Source organism: Anser cygnoides, chromosome 2, assembly GCF_040182565.1.
Source record: "Anser cygnoides isolate HZ-2024a breed goose chromosome 2, Taihu_goose_T2T_genome, whole genome shotgun sequence".
NCBI lineage: Eukaryota > Metazoa > Chordata > Aves > Anseriformes > Anatidae > Anser > Anser cygnoides.
Genome location: NC_089874.1, coordinates 147,173,361 through 147,192,500, shown reverse-complemented (window position 1 = coordinate 147,192,500; position 19,140 = coordinate 147,173,361). Strand labels below are relative to the sequence as shown.

General features: G+C 37.7%; 1 protein-coding gene across 4 annotated transcripts in view; it reads left to right on the top strand.

Moving 5' to 3' along the window:
- Window positions 1-19,140, top strand: part of CSMD3 (CUB and Sushi multiple domains 3) — a 712,079-nt gene that overhangs the window by 79,640 nt on the left and 613,299 nt on the right. For all 4 annotated transcript variants that reach the window (XM_066990669.1, XM_066990670.1, XM_066990673.1 and 1 more), the window contains exon 2: window positions 13,388-13,610. In XM_066990669.1, the coding sequence (XP_066846770.1) occupies window positions 13,388-13,610 (223 nt within the window). The remainder of the gene's footprint in view (window positions 1-13,387; window positions 13,611-19,140) is intronic.

Here is a 19,140-nt window from a genome sequence, read left to right as displayed (position 1 = left end):
GAAGGACCACGAAGTTGATGAGACGGCTGGAGTACCTCTGCTATGAAGGAAGTCTGAGATGTTCAGCCTGGAGAAGAGAAGGCTCCAGGGAGAACTTATTGCAGCTTTTTGGTACTTAAAGAAGGCTTATAAAAAAGATGGAGAGTGACTTCTTGCTTAATCAAACAAGGGATAATGGTTTTAAAGTAAAAGAGGAGATTTAGATTAGATATTAGGAGGAAATTCTACACTCAGAGGAAAGTGAGGCACTGGAACAGGTTGCCCAGAGAAGCTGTGGATGCCCCTGTCCCTGGAGGTGTTCAAGGCCAGGTTGCATGTGGCCCTGGGCAACCTGATGTAGTGGGTGGCATCCCTGTCCTTGGCAGGGGAGTTGGAACTAGGTGATCTTTAAGGTCTCTTCCAACATACGCCATTCTATCATTCTATGTTTCCATGATTCTTTCATTCTTTGATTGATTTTTACCTTGCTTTGTACAGCAAAATCATCTGGGATGGATGAATCATTTAATATGCCCTCCCTTGCCTCTCTCCAAGGTTCACTGTCAAGGATGGCTGCCCAGTGAATCTGCTCATCAGCTTAAGTTTAAAACCTAGTTATTCTCATAAAATCCCAAAGTTTTATCATAATATGTTGGGCTCCTCTGGACATCTGGCTACCTCTACAACAAAGGAAATGGAAAGGAAAAGGAAGCCTCTGGAAATGTACCAGAATAAAACTTTACAGTAATAGCAGCACCTCTTGTGGTTGTGGGGCCATAATCTGAAATAACTCCTGATCATATTGCTTGTCTCTATAATATTTTAACAGTTACCTCTGTTAAATATTCTAAAGAATGAGGTTAAGTCAAGAGCTATCAATGCAAGAAATTCAAAGGCGTTTGTACTCTTCCTGTTATAAAGTAGAATTACCATCAGTTTTATCATCATTCCTAGGAAAATTCCCATGACTATGCAGCATTTTCCAGTGAATAGATATGTAAACTTTCTTTGTTTTTCTTTCTACCCAATTATTTCTTTTATTTAGTACCACATATTTTAGAGTCAAACCCTTCCATGATATATCTATATATATATATATACCGAAATATTTGGTAGAAATTAGCATAATATAAACATAATATAAACATTAGTAGCAATAGTAAAGTTATTGATTTAGTGATGTAAATTGACATCTCATTTTAAAATCTTGCAAACTGAGATATCTCAATGACTAAGGATACTAGTTTGTAACTTATTTTTGATCTTGCCTCAGTCTGTACTGACTCACTTGACTACTGAAATTTATATTCTGGGTTATGATTAAAAAACATTTATGACAGTTAGAAATACATAGTAAAGATTTTTAAATCTTCACCTATTGCAAATTCAGAAACGCACTGTGAGAGTTTATTCAAAATTTGAAAGTAGGTAGAACTGACTGTATCTGAAAAGTTAACTCTGCATTTAGACAAAAATGATTTGAAAAAATAATACAAATCTGTAAATTTTTGGATGAGAAGAAGGAATTTTAATATATTAAAAGACTGCTTCAGTCTAAAACTACTTTTTTAGAAAGTTTGTGTGACGAAATTAATTTCTACTTTTAAAAAAGATCTGTGTGCTAGTTCTTGAGGAAATCATATTACACCATATATTACTTTTAGAGGTGGACTGTTCTTCAAAGGATTTTTGCTAACTAAATTTTGTGGCTGGTCTAATGCTTTTAATGGACATTTTGCATTTTTTTTTTTTTTGGTGTGTTTTGTTTTGTGGGGAAGAATCAGATATTGCTTATTTAATTCAAAATGGTTCCTATTTAATTGAATTTTTTGTTTGTTTGTTTGTTTGTTTGGAGTAGGTCAAAGGCTATAGCTGTTTTTCCAACTGCTTCTTCCCTTAATTCTCAAAACATCTTTAATTCTGCAGCCCTAAGTGCATAGATTCTGCATTTGGTATAACAATCCAAATCTCATGGCAATGACATCACAAGGTGACTATTTGCATCATTTTTTTATGGATCTTTCATTGAGAATGGTAATTTTTCAGAAGTGTGAAACATCAGTTAGTTCTCTTGTTTTCTTCCTGAGTTTGTAGCACTTTCAAAGATCTGAATTTCCATGTGGTCTAAAGCAAGAGGCTTTTGATTCACTCTTAAGAAATTATATTTCTTCTGAAGGTAATCCCCGTGGGTATTCACAGAGAAGACTGATTTAAATAACCATGTTTCTGAGGTTGTTTACATCTGAAGCAGTCTAATCTGTCATAGAAGGTTGTCTGTTATTTTTCTGAAAGAAGGTAACAGAATCTAAGAAAATTGTCTGCAGTAGTGTATAGTAAATATACTACTATATAGCCATTCTTATGTTCAATTTTTCTCGGCAGATACTGAAAAGAAAGTGTTAGTTTTGTCCTGATTCTTCAAGCACTGAGTCTTCAAACTCATTTCTAATCTTGCTAAAGTCACTTCAGACCAGCATCATATTTTGTTTGATAAAGTTTATTTCCTATCATAATACTTATTTGAAATTTTTTCACCATTCTGCTTTTTTTTTTTTTTTCCCCTTTCTTTCTTTTTCTTCCTCTTCTGAGTTTAGCTAAATCTACGATGTTTTAGAAAGATTAGGGAAACTGTGTTTGTTTTCCTTTCTCTAACTAACTTTAAACAGGTTACTCAGATTTGCAATAATCTGTCACTTATCTGAAACTGCTGTAGGATTTCAAACTACCATATTTAATGTACTGTAAATGCACATTTTTTTTCTTTGATATATTAAGTACCTGTGTAAATCTCATTAGAGGGGTCCATAATGCAGATCCAAGATTTTAATGAACCAGTTATATAATGACAGAGGTTTACTTTGCATGCCAATGGTCTTTAAATTTAAGTAAACACTGATTGTTTTGCTGTTACATTACAAGTAGCATGAAAACTGTAATTGTGGTTTCTGGGCATTTTAAGTTTATTTAAAAAGTATAATACTAAATGTATCTCAGTTTCTTCAGAAATGAATTTTGTTATAACCTGTTTTTAAAGAGGGCATTTGCTTATATTCAAACACTTAAAATATCTTGTACAACTGCTTTCCTTGATTTATTTAATAATTCTGATATTTACAAATTTCTTAGTATTGCTAATTAATTATTCTGTTGTAGACAATTTAATTTATTCTTTATTTTTTACATACAAATTTTTTTCAAGCCCTATAATCTACTTATAGTCCAGATGCCCACAGGCTTGCACTTTGCAGCAAAATCTTTTTTTTTCTATCAATATTCCAAATTTAATAGGAAATAAATGCAATAGCAATGAAGCTTGAAAAGTAATATGTTGCATGGATTCAACTAAATGATAAACTACTTCAGAACTTTTAAGTTGACCTTCAGTGGTTGTATCTTGACACTTGTTCATGCAGTTCACATGAAAAAGACTTGACAACTTTTACCAGCACATTTTAACAAAAAGGCATCTTTTTCTAAGATATGTTACGCTTCAAGTAGTCAGTCTATATGAATTAGAAGTTGTTATACCGAAAGTAACAGAAATACTCCAAATTGGTGTTAGCAGTTCATATTATTCTGGAAGTCATGCCATTTTGTCTTGTTAAGTGATGGTTCTAAACTAACTTTAAAAATATTCTGACTTAATTATGAAGATAACATTTTCTCAGATCACACATGAAAAAAAAAAGCAACAAATTACATACACTACATAATCTTTAGATGTGTTTAGCTTTGGAAAAAAATAAAAAAGTAAGAGTGTAAGGGAAGTACTAGTTAAATAAAATTATTTCAAAAACTGGTCCTTACAGTGAAATCTCTGTTTATATCTTTTCCATTGATTAAATTTTCCATGTAATCAAAAATGAAACCTGTATGAATTTATTTCCAGGCATGACTTTGATAAGGTGTCCTCTTTAGGTATGCCAGGAAGCTGAGTCCTGGATCAATTTCTGCTTGCATGTTGGATACTTTTGACTTTTCAAGTGAAGAATTACAGGGAGAGTGAATAGGAGAAAAAAAGCAGAGGGTCAGAGTACTGATGAAGGTACTTTCCATGATTAGTTCTCCTAAAATGAAGTCATTGCTCAGAACGTATATCCTTAGACCCAGGAGAGAGAAGAAGGCTATAAAAATACCATTGAGACCAGAAATTTATTATTTGGATCCAAATTCTTAAACAAACACCTTTAGTATTTATCTGCAATCTCCCCAAACATAAGAAATCTGATTCCCCTGCAGTTTGGCAGCAATAAGCAGGTGCAAGGAGTATTAAATATGGCAGGCTTTCAATCCCAGGGAGGATTTTTAATTCATTCTGTGATGGGATTTCAAATGTCTGCTCGTTTTTATGTTTAGTTCAATTGCCCAGATGTTTGTTACATCTGAGAGATTACCCTTCTCTGGCTGCATGAGCAAGGAGGCAGTTACTCTGAAACAGCAGATCTCCTGTATAAAAGGCCTCAAAGATATTACATGAGGAATTAGAAAGAAGTATTAAATATCCTCAGAAAGAAAATTAATTTCATACTGTGGATAAAATCTTGAGTGTATATCAGCTGACTTGCTGAAGCCAGACTTTCATCCTATGGCACTGGTAGCAATGCTTTTAAAATAGAAATACAAGGTTACCTCCTGTCAAGGAGTTATGAACAAACCAATGTATCTCAGTGCCTAAGGGTAGGGAAAAATCTTGTGTTTTCTCAGGAAAGTGACCATCTTCATCTGTTGGATGATTTATAGGGTGGTAGATAAATGTTACTTTTTAAAGTTCAGCAAAGTTTGGTGACACTATTGAAGTTAAAGCCTCTTCATTTTCAGTTATAGGAAATGGCTCACAATTTTCTGTTGTAGAATGTGAAACATATACTTAAAGTAAATTTTAATGACAATCATATATATGTACCAAAAATGTTATGGGTTCTTTAAATGGCCTCCAGTTGTTTATTTTGACTACTTGCCATTTTAAGCCGCCTTCTCCTCAGGATGAGCATAAGCAGTCCTGATGTTTCCTAGACCTCATGTTTCTTGTTGAAAGAAGAAGCACGCTCAACGTTGACACAAGGGACAGAAACTGTTGTCCCTCTTCCAGCTTACATAGCTGAGACATGTAGAAGACTTTGAGAAGTTTCTGAACCTCTTTCAGAAAAGATGCCTGTAACAGAGAAAAGAAATTATTCTTTGATGGAAAAACAGTACTTCCTTAAAGTTCTTCAGATGCAGTGATAACCGGTTGACAGTGATAGCTTATTTTTTGGCTGGTATTTTGTACCAGTTTCACTGAGTTGGTTATAAGGTTGGTTATAAGCCAACACTATGAAATGACTGAAAAAGTCATTTTGGCTCTTTGTTATAAGCACTTGCTTATGCAAGGGCAAGACAATCTATTTTATCCAATTATTTGCAAAGGACTATATCTATCTCTTCTCCCAGCCTTAAAATGATGTAAAACATAAAGAAAGAGTCTAAAAACAAGCTTCTACTGAACACTTTCTAGTGTCTACATATTGGCACCATTTCCATTGAACTGTGCAGAGAATAAGCCTTCAATTACCTTATTTGTGAAAGCAAATGCCCTTTAAAATAAATAGAAATGAAATGGCAATTTGGTTAACTTAGGAAGTCCTAAATTTCTTGTTACTCATAAAAGCTGGTTTTCAGAGGCACTATAATGTTGCTCTTACATTGTATACTTCAAAAACATAAGATTTTTGTGCTCTTTATCAGGCTTTTTTAGAAATGTCTAGAATTTCTCTAGATTGTGGAAAAGAGTATAAAACCAAGGAAATAAGAAAAAATGTATGTGCACCTACCAAACCTGAAATGGAAGAAAATGAAACTCAGAAAGTATTGGGAGGTTATAGCAGTCTGTTGGGAATGGACACTAATGAGTGTCCTCAGAATAAAAGTCATCCCTTCTCTGAAAGCGCTGTAGAAAAAGTATGAAAGCTGCAGGACATTTGAGGGAGGCAGAGAAGAAAGTGGAGTGCAGGAAGAACTTAAATCTAGAATATTAAAGAAGAGAAATGAATGTTTGTATTTATGTGGAAAAAAGGAATGACAGTCAGGCAAAGTTCCTGGTGACTGGAAAAGGAAAACATCATTGACGTTTTTTAAAAATGGTAGAAAGGAAAACCTGAGGAACTACAGACCAGGGAGTCTGTGCCTGGAAAGATCGTGGGACAGATCCTTCTGGAAGCAACGTCAAGGCACATGCAAGACAAGTAGCTGATCTGAGACAGCCACCATGGCTTTACTGAGGGCATATTGTGCCTGTCCAAAATGATTGGCTTTCAGTGTTGGAATGACTCCATCAGATGACAAGGGATGACCGACCAATGTCATCTACCTGGAATTCTGTAAGGCCTTTGACAAAGTTCCACACGTCTTTGTCTTTGGAGAGGTGAACTTCGATTTGAAAGGTGAACTGTTTGGTGTATAAAGATTTGGCTGGGTGGCCACAGCCAGAGAGAGGTGGACAAAAGTTCTATGTCCAGGTGGAGGCTGGTGATGAGTGGTGTCCCTCCGGGTTGTGTCTTGGGACCAGTGCTATCTAAGGTCTTTATCAGCAACATAACAGTGGGATCAAGTGCACTCTCAGAAAGTTTGCAGATGACACTAAGTGGAGTGGTGCAGTTGATATTGCAGAAGGAAGGAATGCCATCCAAAGGGACCTGGAAAAGCTTGAGAAGGGGGCCCATGGGAACATAATGAGGTTCAACAATTCAAGGTGCAAGGTGCTGCACCTGATTTGGGGCAAACTCGGACATGAGTACAGACTGGGAGAAGAACTCATTGAGAGCAGCCTTGCAGGGAAGGACTTGGGGGTTCTGATGGACAGAGCCATGCATGAGCCAGCAGTGCCTGCTTGCAGCCCAGAAGACCAACTGCATCCTGGGCTGCATCAAAAGAGGAGTGGCCAGCAGGTCAAGGGAGGTGATTGTCCCCCTCTACTCTGCCCTTGTGAGGCCCCACTTGGAGTACTGCATTCAGGTCTAGGACCCCCAGAACAAGAAGGATGTTGACTTGTTAGAATGGGTCCACGGGAGGGCCACGAAGTTGATTAGAGGGCTGAAGCACCTCTGCTATGAAGAAAGTCTGAGAGAGCTGGGAATGTTCAGCCTACAGAAGAGAAGTCTCCGGGGTCACCTTATTGCAGCTTTTTGGTACTTAGAGGGGGTTTATAAAAAAGATGGAGAGCGACTCTTTGCTCAGTCAGATGATGACGGGAAAGAGGGAAATGGTTTAAATCTAAAAGATGGGAGATTTAGATTAGATATTAGGAGGAAATTCTTCACTCAGAGGGTGGTGAGGCAATAGGTTGCCCAGAGAAGTTGTGGATGAAGGTGTTCAAAGCCAGGTTGGATGAGGCCCTGGGCAACCTCATCTAGTGGGTGGCGTCCCTGCATAGGCAGGGACGGTTGGAATTAGGCAGGGGGGTTGGAATTAGGTGGACCTAATCTTTAACGTCCCTTCCAATCCAAGCTATTCTATGGTTCTATGATACTTGCCTTGGTAGAAATAAATGAAAATTTAATACATACATGAGGTAAAAAATGATGTTACTGATGTTTATTGTGACTCCACCATCACCCAAAGCATGATTGAAATCAGGAAGAGGGGTGATGTTTTATGATTTCAATAAATATTTACCCCCATTAAGACAGATGAGACAGATGAGAATTAAATAACTGAATTTTAACATCTTGTAAGAAATAATACAATGGAAACTTTGAATCATACCAGGTATTAAGAGGGCTTTATCAACGGAGTTGTGCATCTTCACGCTTAACTCAATAAGCATTTTTCTTTTCTATAGTAACTTCAATCTTTTCAAAATTCTTTATCTTGTGCTTTGAATCAATCCTTCCCTTTAATGAAAAACAAGTTTGCAAGTAAATCATGTTCTAAACGTTAGCTATGAAATCTAGATGAAAAAGATCACAGTATGCATTAGCAGTTATTTCAGCATGAAATTTGCCTTTGCATTTGCTTTGAAAGTAGAGACTAAAGTGCATGTTGTATGGATTCTTTTGCCATGTTTTTTGTTTTACTGGCAAAAAGAGTAAACCTATCAAAATCAAACTTCATTGCTTTTTCCATTTTTGGATTTGAATACGTATCTTCTGATACATGCATAGCTGTGTTACATTCTACTAGTCATCACTGAAAAATTTCCAAGTTTTTCATCTTGCCATGTATGAATAATTTTCTTTTGTTATAATTTGGATAAGCAACATAAGGAGCAAATGGAAGTTTTATATCTTATGGAAGTATATATTTCACATGCATGTGTGGACAGGAATAATTATTGGATCCATTATGATATTCCTTAGTAGAAGGTATATCACCTTTTTTTTTTTTTTTTTTTTTCCCCCGTCTAGACACTGTTCTTTTTCTGGATAAAAATATGATTTTTTTTTTTTGGTCACAGAAAATCTGTATTTGAGTTTTTCGTTATACCTCACATTGAATGAACAAAGTAACATATGTGTAATTGATATTCCAACTTAGACACGACAGCAGTGACATAGGTTTGGAATTATGGAACTGCATTATAACACTGAGCCAAAGTTCACACTGTGCTTTCCATACTTGGTCTGGAGAGATGGACAGAAATTATCAGCACATGCTATATAATTTTCAAGTGTCTCTCTCTCTCTAAAGTGTATCTTAGATTTATTTGAAGTAGACCTCAGCAAGAGATTTCTAGGAAAAAAAAAAAAAAAAGATATATGTACAGACACTACTTAGCTATTTTAAATGTTTTATTCCAGTGACTGTGTTTGGGGGAATGTACTAGATTTCTATGATGAGGGTCATATGATAAGTTTAATTTTGTAAAGTGGCTTGTGCACAAACTGTATTCCAAAAGATTTCTAAGGTGCTAAATAGAAAAACTGAGCCTAAATAATAAATAATAACACATAAAGAAGAATTAAAATAGTATATGAGGGAGAGATTCAGAAAGAGATAAATAAAACAGACTACTAGCAATGAAAATAACAAATAAGTCATCATAGGTACTGACATGAAAATGAATTCTCTAAGCTAATTTGCAGAAGAAGGTAAAATTTGTTATGCATGTCAGATGAGGCAAACAAAGCCTTAATTACTCTCTAAGAGGACTTTCCATTCCCTCTGTCCTACATACCTATGATATACTGACTGTAAAATAGTAATCATACTTCATAAGAGGAATCTTTTCTTACTGTTGGAGATAAATATGAAAAAGCTAAGATTAAAAAAATAAAATTGTACATGTCCCTCTTCTGTTATCAAAAAAATGTACTTTAGAGTGTTACAATACAAAGTGTATAATCTTAAGAGATTTCTAATTCACACTTCAGAATAAGGATCTCTGCACATTTCAATGCTTAACATGAAGACATGCTTGTGAATGTGCCATAATGAAGATGATTTAATGAGCTCAAATATATACATAGAGAGACGACATCTTGTTTGTATTTTGTTATGAAATGGATATCATCTTTCTCTGAAAAAGCATGCTGAGCAGCTGCCTCTCTCAATGAAATTCTCCTGTTAGTGGAAGGTACCTGCTCTGAATGCACTTAGGGAAGAGAATTTTCTGGGGCACAAAAGGCAAACCAGGAAAAATGATCTAATTTTTTAAGGGATCAAAGAGCAGAAAGCCTGGAGAAAGCAATTAGGAACTGCTATAACTGAAACTTAGAGCAAAAGTATAGAAAAACATGTCCTGCCAGGATACAGGGAGGGATTTTTTAAATAATTATTATTGATTTCTCTTTTTTCCTAAAAAAATTATTTTCTCTCAATAATAATAATAATAATAATAATAATAATAATAATAATAATAATAATAATAATAATAATAATAATAATTTCCATATCTTTTTACAATACTCCCACATTTTGTATGTGGAGGCTATTTCAGGCATTTGGGGATAGTCATATTAAGGATGATCTATTGTCAGATCCATCTTTCATTTTTGATCCACTTGGATGTCAACATACAAGCTGTTCATCTTAATATTGTATTTAGATATATTAAAGCTTAATAAGTTCTTTCTGGTTTTACAAATACACAGTGGAGTTGTTTTTACAAGAGATAACATAGAGATGTAACAGATGACTATTTCATCTTGATCTTTTAAGCACACAGTTTAAAAAAAAAGAATTATTGCTTTGAAAAAGCTTGCTCATAATAATAAGAAGAAGAAAAAGAAAAAAAAAAAAACATAGAATATCCCATGTTGGAAGGGACCTATAAGGATCATCAAGTCCCACTCCTGGCACTGCATAGGTCTGCCCAAAAGTTTAGACCATGTGACTAAGTGCACAGTCCAATTGCTTCTTAAATACAGACAGGCTTGGTGCAGTGACTACTTCCCTGGGGAGCCTGTTCCAGTGTGCGACCACCCCCTCAGTGAAGAACCCCTTCCTGATGTCTAGCCTAAACTTCCCCTGCCTCAGCTTAACACCGTTCCTGCGGGTCCTATCACTGGTGATAACGGAGAATAGGTCACCTGCCTCTCCACTCCCCCTCGCGAGGAAGTTGTAGACCGCGATGAGGTCCCCCCTTAGCCTCCTCTTCTCCAGGCTGAACAGGCCAAGTGACCTCAGCCGCTCCTCATATGTCTTCCCCTCTAGGCCCTTCACCATCGTCGTCGCCCTCCTCTGGACACTCTCCAACAGTTTAATGTCCTTTTTGTACTGTGGTGCCCAGAACTGCACAGAGTACTCGAGGTGAGGCTGCACCGGTGCAGAGTAGAGCGGGACAACCACTTCCCTCGACTGACTAGCAATGCCGTGCTTGATGTATCCCAGGATACGGTTGGCCCTCCTGGCTGCCAGGGCACACTGCTGGCTCATATTCAACTTGCTGTCAACCACAACCCCCAGATCCCTGTCTGTGGGGCTGCTCTCCAGCGTCTCGTCGCCCAGTCTGTTCTTATAGCCAGGGTCGCCCTGTCCCAGGTGCAGGACCCGGTACTTGCTTTTGTTAAACTTCATGTGGTTGGTGATCTCCCAGCTCTCCAATCTGTCCAGATCTCTCTGCAAGGCCTTTCCACCCTCATCCAAGTCCACAACTCCTCCAAGTTTGGTGTCGTCGGCAAATTTGCTCAAAACACCTTCTAGTCCTACATCCAAATCATTTATAAAAACATTGAAGAGGACTGGCCCTAAAATGGAGCCTTGAGGGACCCCACTAGCGACCATCCTCCAGCCAGATGTGGCCCCATTTACCACAACCCTTTGAGCCCTGCCCATCAGCCAATTACCGATTGTATGATGTTTTTGTTAAGTTGTATGCTGGCCATTTTGTCCAGTAGGATCCTATGGGAAACCATGTCAAAAGCTTTGCTGAAACCCAAAAAGATCACATCAGCTGGTTTCCCTTGATCAACTGGATGGGTGATCTTATCATAAAAAGAAATCAAATTTGTTAGGAAGGACCTACCCCTCATGAACGCATGTTGGCTGGGACCAATGACTGCCTTGTCCCCCAGGTGCGCTTCAATAACTTCAAGGATCATCCTCTCCATAATTTTACCAGGCACTGACGTGAGACTGACAGGCCTGTAATTGCTAGGGTCTTCTTTCTTACCCTTCTTGAAAATTGGCACAACATTTGCCAGCTTCCAGTCCAATGGGACCTCTCCAGATTCCCAAGATCGTTGAAAAATAATTGAGAGAGGTCCCGCGATGACGTCAGCCAGCTCTTTAAGCACCCTGGGGTGAATCCCATCCGGACCCATGGACTTGTATGGATCCAGGTGGAGCAGCAAATCCTGCACACGTTCAGGGTCGGTTGGGAGTCTGTCATTCCCACCATCATGGTCCTCCAGCTCAGGGCACCCTGGGTCCCGAAGCCCATCATCAGTGTTGAAGTCAGAGGCGAAGAAGGTGTTAAACGTCTCTGCTTTGCCTGTGTCATTGTCTGTGAGGAGACCCTCCCCATCTAGTAGCAGACCTATGTTTTCTTTGGTTCTCCTTTTTCTGTTCACATATCTAAAAAAAACTTTTTTATTGTCTCCCACAGACATGGCCAGCTTCAACTCTAGTTGGGCTTTGGCCACACAAATTTTCTCCCTACAAACATAAACAGCATCCCTGTATTCCTTCCTCGTCACCTGACCCTCCTTCCAGCAGCTGTACACTTTCTTTTTCGCCTAAGCTCCAGTAGAAGATCCTCTGGTCAGCCAGTCCGGCCTTCTGCCCCGCTTGCCTCACCTCCGATATTTTGGAATCACCTGATCATGTGCTTTTAGGAGGCAGTGCTTAAAGACTGACCAGCACTGATGGACGCCAATGCCTTCAAAAGCAGTTTCCCAGGGGACCTTGCTGACTAGTTCCCTGAGCAGCCTGAAGTCTGGTTTGCCCATATCCAGGGCTGAAGTTTTGGTGGCAGTTTTCCTTCTGTCACCATAAATTCTAAACTCAACCACTTCATGGTCACTATGACCGAGACGGCTGCCAATTGCCACGTCTCCCACAAGACCCTCTCTGTTCTCCAGCAACAGATCTAGGAGGGCACCTTTCCTAGTTGGCTCTCTAGCACCTGCACCAAGAAGTTATCATCTAGGTGCTTTATGAACCTCCTGTACTTGCTCGTGTCAGCCGTGTGGTGATCCCAGTTGACGTCTGGCAAGTTGAAATCCCCCAATAGGACAAGGGGAGTTGATCTTGAGGCATCTCTTAGTTCTGCAAAGAATAATTCATCGGCGTTGTCGTCCTGGCCAGGTGGTCTGTAATAGGCTCCCACAATGACATCCCCTTTATTTGTTCATCCCTTAATCCTTATCCAGAGGCTCTCAACTTCGCCATCGCCAGCTTGAAGTTCCACACAGTCCAGCCCATGCTTCACATTCATTGCCACCCCGCCACCTCGCCTACTCTGCCTGTCCCTCTTGAAGAGCCTGTAACCATCTATTGCAACACACCAGCCACAGAATTCATAAATAGCCTTTCAGCCTCTTCCAGTCCCAAAATCTGGGGAGGAGCAGCAAAAGGTTTATGGATATAATCCGTAGCAGAACTGCATGAAAAGAATAGGACTCATTAACTGCTATGGAGTTTCTCTTCCTTTTTACAAAAAAAAATAAAAAAGGAATTGATGCAAATAGTTTTTCTCATAGATGAGCAAATATAGTCTTTTACGTCTGTATATATTTATTTGCAAAGATGCTACCATATGTCTTTATATAAACAGTGTGGAAAACACATTTGTTGGGGTGGTTTTCAATTAAGTGGCCAGGATTTATATTAAATCATGGGCTCTACCTTTCTTAAGTCAGAGCTTGGTGAGAAGTATTTTGATAAATGTGAAATTGTGAATTGAAATGACATTTTATTGAAGATTGATATTAAAACAAAACCAAACCAAACCCATTTTGCTAACTTCTGTTTCCTTGCTTGTTTGTTTTAGGATTTATTTATACCTGTGGTGGAACTTTAAAAGGACTGAATGGCACTATAGAAAGCCCTGGCTTCCCATATGGATATCCAAATGGTGCAAATTGTACGTGGGTTATAATAGCAGAAGAAAGAAACAGAATACAGATTGTCTTTCAGTCTTTTGCTCTTGAAGAAGAATATGATTATTTGTCATTATATGATGGGCATCCTCATCCTGCAAATTTTAGGACAAGGTAAATAATAAACATTATTGAAATGTAACTTGTATTCATATGTTAAAAAATATCTGAGAAAATAGTTAAAACTAATGCCTTTATATTATTAATTATTTGTTATTTAGATTTTAAGGTGCAACTTTTCTTTAATCAATGACAAATGACTTTAAAGGTATATGTTGTGTTTTAATTACATTTAAAATAAGTGTTAAAAACATTAGCCCTCATAAAATCTCTTGTCTCAGTAATGCAATGAAATAAAAAACATACATGTATGAATGAACATAAAATGAGGATGAAACAGTGCATCTCAGGGTGCATGACCACCCTGAGTTGTAGAACTTTTGTATTTTTTGCAATAGAAGGCTTTCAAGAGGGATTTGAAAAACACAACGTCTTTTAAAGCAGAAAGATATATTTTTTTGTTATTGTTTATAAGAAACTTCTAACACGAGGGGATCACAACAGTGAAAAAAATATTTGAAAAATCAAGAGCTTGATGGGTCATAGACTAACAGTCCAGCACCTGTACACTACAAAGATAATGTAATAAATTACTAGAGGAGAATTAGAACTGTAAAATTCTTTGACGCATATCTGTGCAGGTTGCAAATTCCGTTTGTCAAATGAATAACACCCAGCAGATATGGGGAAATATATTTGTAATGAAGTTTGTTTTCTTTGTATTTCTATATTTCCCTTTGTACTTCCTGCTTCATGTGTTTGTGTGCAATTCTAATACCAGCTGCAGGAAAGAGGGTACCCATAACTTTGAGAGTTGTCTTCCACAAGAAGAAGACACGAGTACATGTGGTTTTCCTCCTTTATGCCCACTCCTCAAAAAATGAAGTTTGCAGGGAGATTTGATCACGTGCAAGAGTCCAAAAAGTAAGACCCTCATTGTCAGTCAGGACTTCATCTGGTGAATATACTGTAAACTGTAATCCCAGGGAACACGTGAACAACATTCTGTACAAGTGCAATAGAATAAAACAGTCATTAATATTAGGAATTACAGTTCTTACAGAGTTATAGAATTAATGAGCATTAGAGAAAACAGGTGAAGAAAGCTAGAAGGGTGTGAGGAAGAGGAAAGTAACACCTTGCAAAGGCAGAAAATCTTTGTATAACTTGTTCAAACCACAAAGAATGTATTTGTGTGGCTGCATATGTTCACTTCTATGTACACCTATCTGTACAAAAATACATATATATATATATAAATATCTATCTACATATATTTATATATGTATTCAGGATTCCTTTTACATTAAACTTAGCCTTCAAATCTGAAGTTTTAGGATGCTTTTTATTTTTTTTTTTTTTTAAATTTTATTTTTGATATATTGCAAGCAAAGTCAAGGAAGTCTCAATGCTCAAAAGTTTTGGTATTGTGCACTTAGAATGCCACTACATTATGGCAAAGAAATAGATAAGAATTCTGTAGAAGTCGAATAAATCAGCACTTAAAAAGGAAAATGCAATTAAGTTTCCGTACAAGTCTTGAAATAGATTCTTTCATGAGACTTGCGAGATCTTGCCTGTGTGTGGGTGCAGGGAAAAAAAATAGTATACATTTGTGTGAGACTGGAGTATTGGGTTTTAATTTAAGAAAGTAATAGTGAATTATGCAAGCTCTACTAAATCTTTCATGGTGATGTTTATTTTCTCAGATTACTGTAGGAAGGAGTAAGGTAATGTTTCATGAACTTTTCTTTTTGCAAAAGGTTTTTACTTAAGTAGAGTTTCAATGATATACAGATTCTTGTGGAAACTTTCTAGCATGACAGTCGATCTATTGACATTTATAAAAATGTAATCAACTCACCATCACCTTAAAGACTAAAATATTCTCAGGGGATTATACACATCCATCTGCAAAGTACATAACAGGACAGCTAAAAAATGGTCTCAGACATTGGTTTCTACTACAATTTGTTCACTGAAAATGGTTTCTGTATGACATAAAGAAGTTTCCCAGCTGGGCGGTTTGTGAAGCTCATGACCTCTGACTCCATCTTCATCCAGCTTTGTATATCCTTTAATTTTTCTCCTCAGAATTGAATCTTGTTGAATTTTGCAGTTATTGACTGTCTTCAGAAATTGCTTAACAGTGTTATGTAGTTTAGATGGCACTTAATGGCAGCTAAACCATCCACAAATGGAAGAGAAGCATATAAGATATGGCCATTAAAGAAAGTGTACAGTCAATATTATATTTTCATGTATTATTTTATTGTATATGCTTGATCAAGCATATTTAATGTGCTAGATATTTGCCTCAAACTATAAATACAGAAAATCTAGAATAAAGCTGTGAAGACAAATATATATATATCGTTCTATAAATCATATTTCTGTAGCACCCACAAAAAAGTCGGTTAGCAGAAAAAATAGTATTACTTCTTGTATTTGAAATAAACTTTCAGCAAATTTCATTCCTGTTAGTCTACTTGTAGCATGTCACTGTCTATTTTTATTCTTGTCTTCCCTGTGCATCTTTGTGACACTTCTGTGTACTATATCTTTCATGTTTATACATTTAGTTCAAAAAAAAAAAAAAAAGCAGGGTTTGTTTTTATATGATTGATTTTAAATTGCCACTTTGGATACACCTTATTTTGGAAATTAGCTAATAGTTCTGACTTCTATTGAGTGAAAGTGTTGTATTTTCAGGTAGAAGTCCTGTTCCATTTTTATAAATGTTCTGCCTTTCAAAAAGTTTTTATATGTTACTAGATGCTTTCAAACAAGTTTTTTGAAGATGCATATCAATAACACTTTAAAAAAATTTCTGGGTGCTCAGCTTGAGAAATAAGCACTTATGATAAGAAATTTCACTTTTAAGTTAAATAAATGGAAAGTATGTTTTGAACTGATAAAACATCACATAAATCACCAGTTTTGAAAAAGCCAGATAGAGTCATCTAATGACACCCCTTGCATATTATGCAAACAAATTTTAGTAAAACTTGTAAATAATTCACTGTAGTAGCTAGTGCCATATATCAAGGATTACCAGAAACAGGATTGCTCTTTGAGGGATACAAGCTGGGTGACAAGGTTGACCTCACACAGGCTGTGCTCTCAGCAGGGCACAATCTTGCAAGTTCAGACCTTGGACCTGGTAACAGGGTCCAGGGAACTAGTCACAGGAGTAACAGTCCCTGACATGACAAGTGATGAACCAGGTCTAGGGTCCCTCCAACGATCTCATCTGGGAGTAAAAAATTCATACATGAGGCAGGGACAGGGACAGAGCTAGGGAGGAGCACCTGTAGAGCACCGCTGAGACATGGGGTGATCTGAAACAGAGTCTCAGGACCCTTGGGCAGGGGTGAGTGGGAATCCCAACCGAGGCTGGTCATGGCAAGGAGGGTCTGTTGGGTTCCTCCAGATTCTGATGCCATATACAAAAATCTGGGACAAAACTATTAAATAATTACCTTCACTGCAACATTTAGATATTGTATAAAGTATGGGATTAACTGTATGATTTTTTTCATTGAGTACTTTTCATGTCAGTCCTTAAATACTCATATGTAAACAGCAATTAATTTTAAAACATGCAATTAGTGGCAGTGATACGATGTATTTGTAGGTGACTGAGAGAATGGCAACCCCAATTCTGACATTTCCTAGTAACTGTTTTGCTTTACAACCTATATAATTTTTGTATGTTTAGTTTTTAAGAAATTCCTGAGCATAACATATAATGTGCTATCAGGAAACACCAGAGTATGTATGTCCTTCTTCTTCTTTTTTTTTTTTTTCCTTAAAATATCATTTTTTGATCTAGTTCGTTACCCCAGTTTGTAGTGTGATATTGGAGACAGTTTTAAATAATTGAACAATAATTTGCAATTATCTACCCAAACTTTGTTCACAGTTCCAAGTAAATATATTTCCCAAAATTACCGGTATGTAACCAGTTAATTGATTTAATATTTAAATATTCATAATGAAATTAACATTGCATTGAATTCAATGAAACAAATTTAGATCTATTTTAAGCAGAGAAAAAATACATACCTGCTGCAATTATATTGGAATTAATTGAATAATCCAGTATATTTGTGTCTCATTTTGATGACTAAAAGAATTTTGTATAGTTATATGTTCAGAAAGCAATCTTTCAGTGGCCAAATCTATGTATTTATATATAAAAACATATATATATAAATTAAATAATATACATAATATATTAAATTATATATAATTATATATAATTATATATATAATTATACATATATATAAAATAATATATATAAATAAAATAAATGTTGTTTGCGCCTCTAGGAGAGCAGATTTAAGACAGGGGGAAAACCTGCTGTACAACAGCAGCTGGGAGAGCAAGAGTGAGAACCAGCCATGCAGTCACCAAGGTCAGTGCAGAAGGAGGGCAGGAGGCGCTCCAGGCACAGAGCAGCAGTTCCCCTGCAGGTGGTGGAGAGGCCCCTGGTGGAGCAGGCTGTCCCCCTGCAGCCCACAGGTCCCAAAGAGGAGCAGATCTCCACGCTGCAGCCCGTGGAGGAGACCCCAGTGGAGCAGGTGGATGTGGCCTGGAGGAGGCTGCGGCCCATGGAGAGCCCCCGCAGGAGCAGGCCCCGGGCTGGAGCTGCAGCCCATGGAGAGGAGCCCACACAAGAGCAGGTGATCTGGGGGCAGCTGCTGGCCAGGGGGTTATAATGTTGGAGCAGGTTGCTCCTGACGGATGGGCCCTGTGGTACGGACCCACCTTGGAGCAGTTGTTGAAGAGCTGCTGCCTGTGGGCAGCCCCCGCAGGCTCAGTTTGGGAAGGACGGCATCCCGTGGGAGGGACCCCAGGGACCCCACGTGGAGCAGGGGCAGAGAGCGACCGTGAAAGAACGGCAGAGATGAAGTGCTATAGACTGACTGCAGGCCCTGTTCCCCATTCCTCTGCACCACTCAGGGGAAGGAGGTGGTAGAGTGTGGATGGGGGACTGGGGGGGGGGGGGGGGGGGGGGGAGGTGTTTCTAATTTGTTTTCTTTGTTTCTCACTGCTCTAGTTTGTAAGTAGTAGGTTGAGTGATCTCCCTGTCCTTATCTCAACCCTTGAGCCCTTTTCTTCCCCTTTCCCTTTGAGGAGGGCAAGTGAGAGAGTGGTTGTGGTGGAGCTCAGCTGCCCAGCTGGGTAAAACCACCATAATAAGGTTCTAGATTAAATCTGTCAGAGACAAAATCTCTTTGGTTATTCAGTTGTTAAGCCTTTAAGACATGTGTCAGATTAGAATATTTGCAATTATTCAAGGTATATTCCCAAATAATCTTGACTACTAAAATGTGCAAAGGTTCCTTTTTCACTTTTTTTCCTTTTTCTGTTTAAGCATTTGGGGCTGTTGATGTAAAACAATTGCTGTTGACAGGGAGACAGTGGACATTTACTGAACCTCAAAAAGTTTCCTTTATCATCAGAGGCAACCACAGCTCTTTGTTGTTTTTCCACTCAACCTATTTTTATTATGCTCTAAGTACAGGCACTTCTCTTATCACTGCGCACTTTCTGTCCAAATTAGCAACCAGAGCA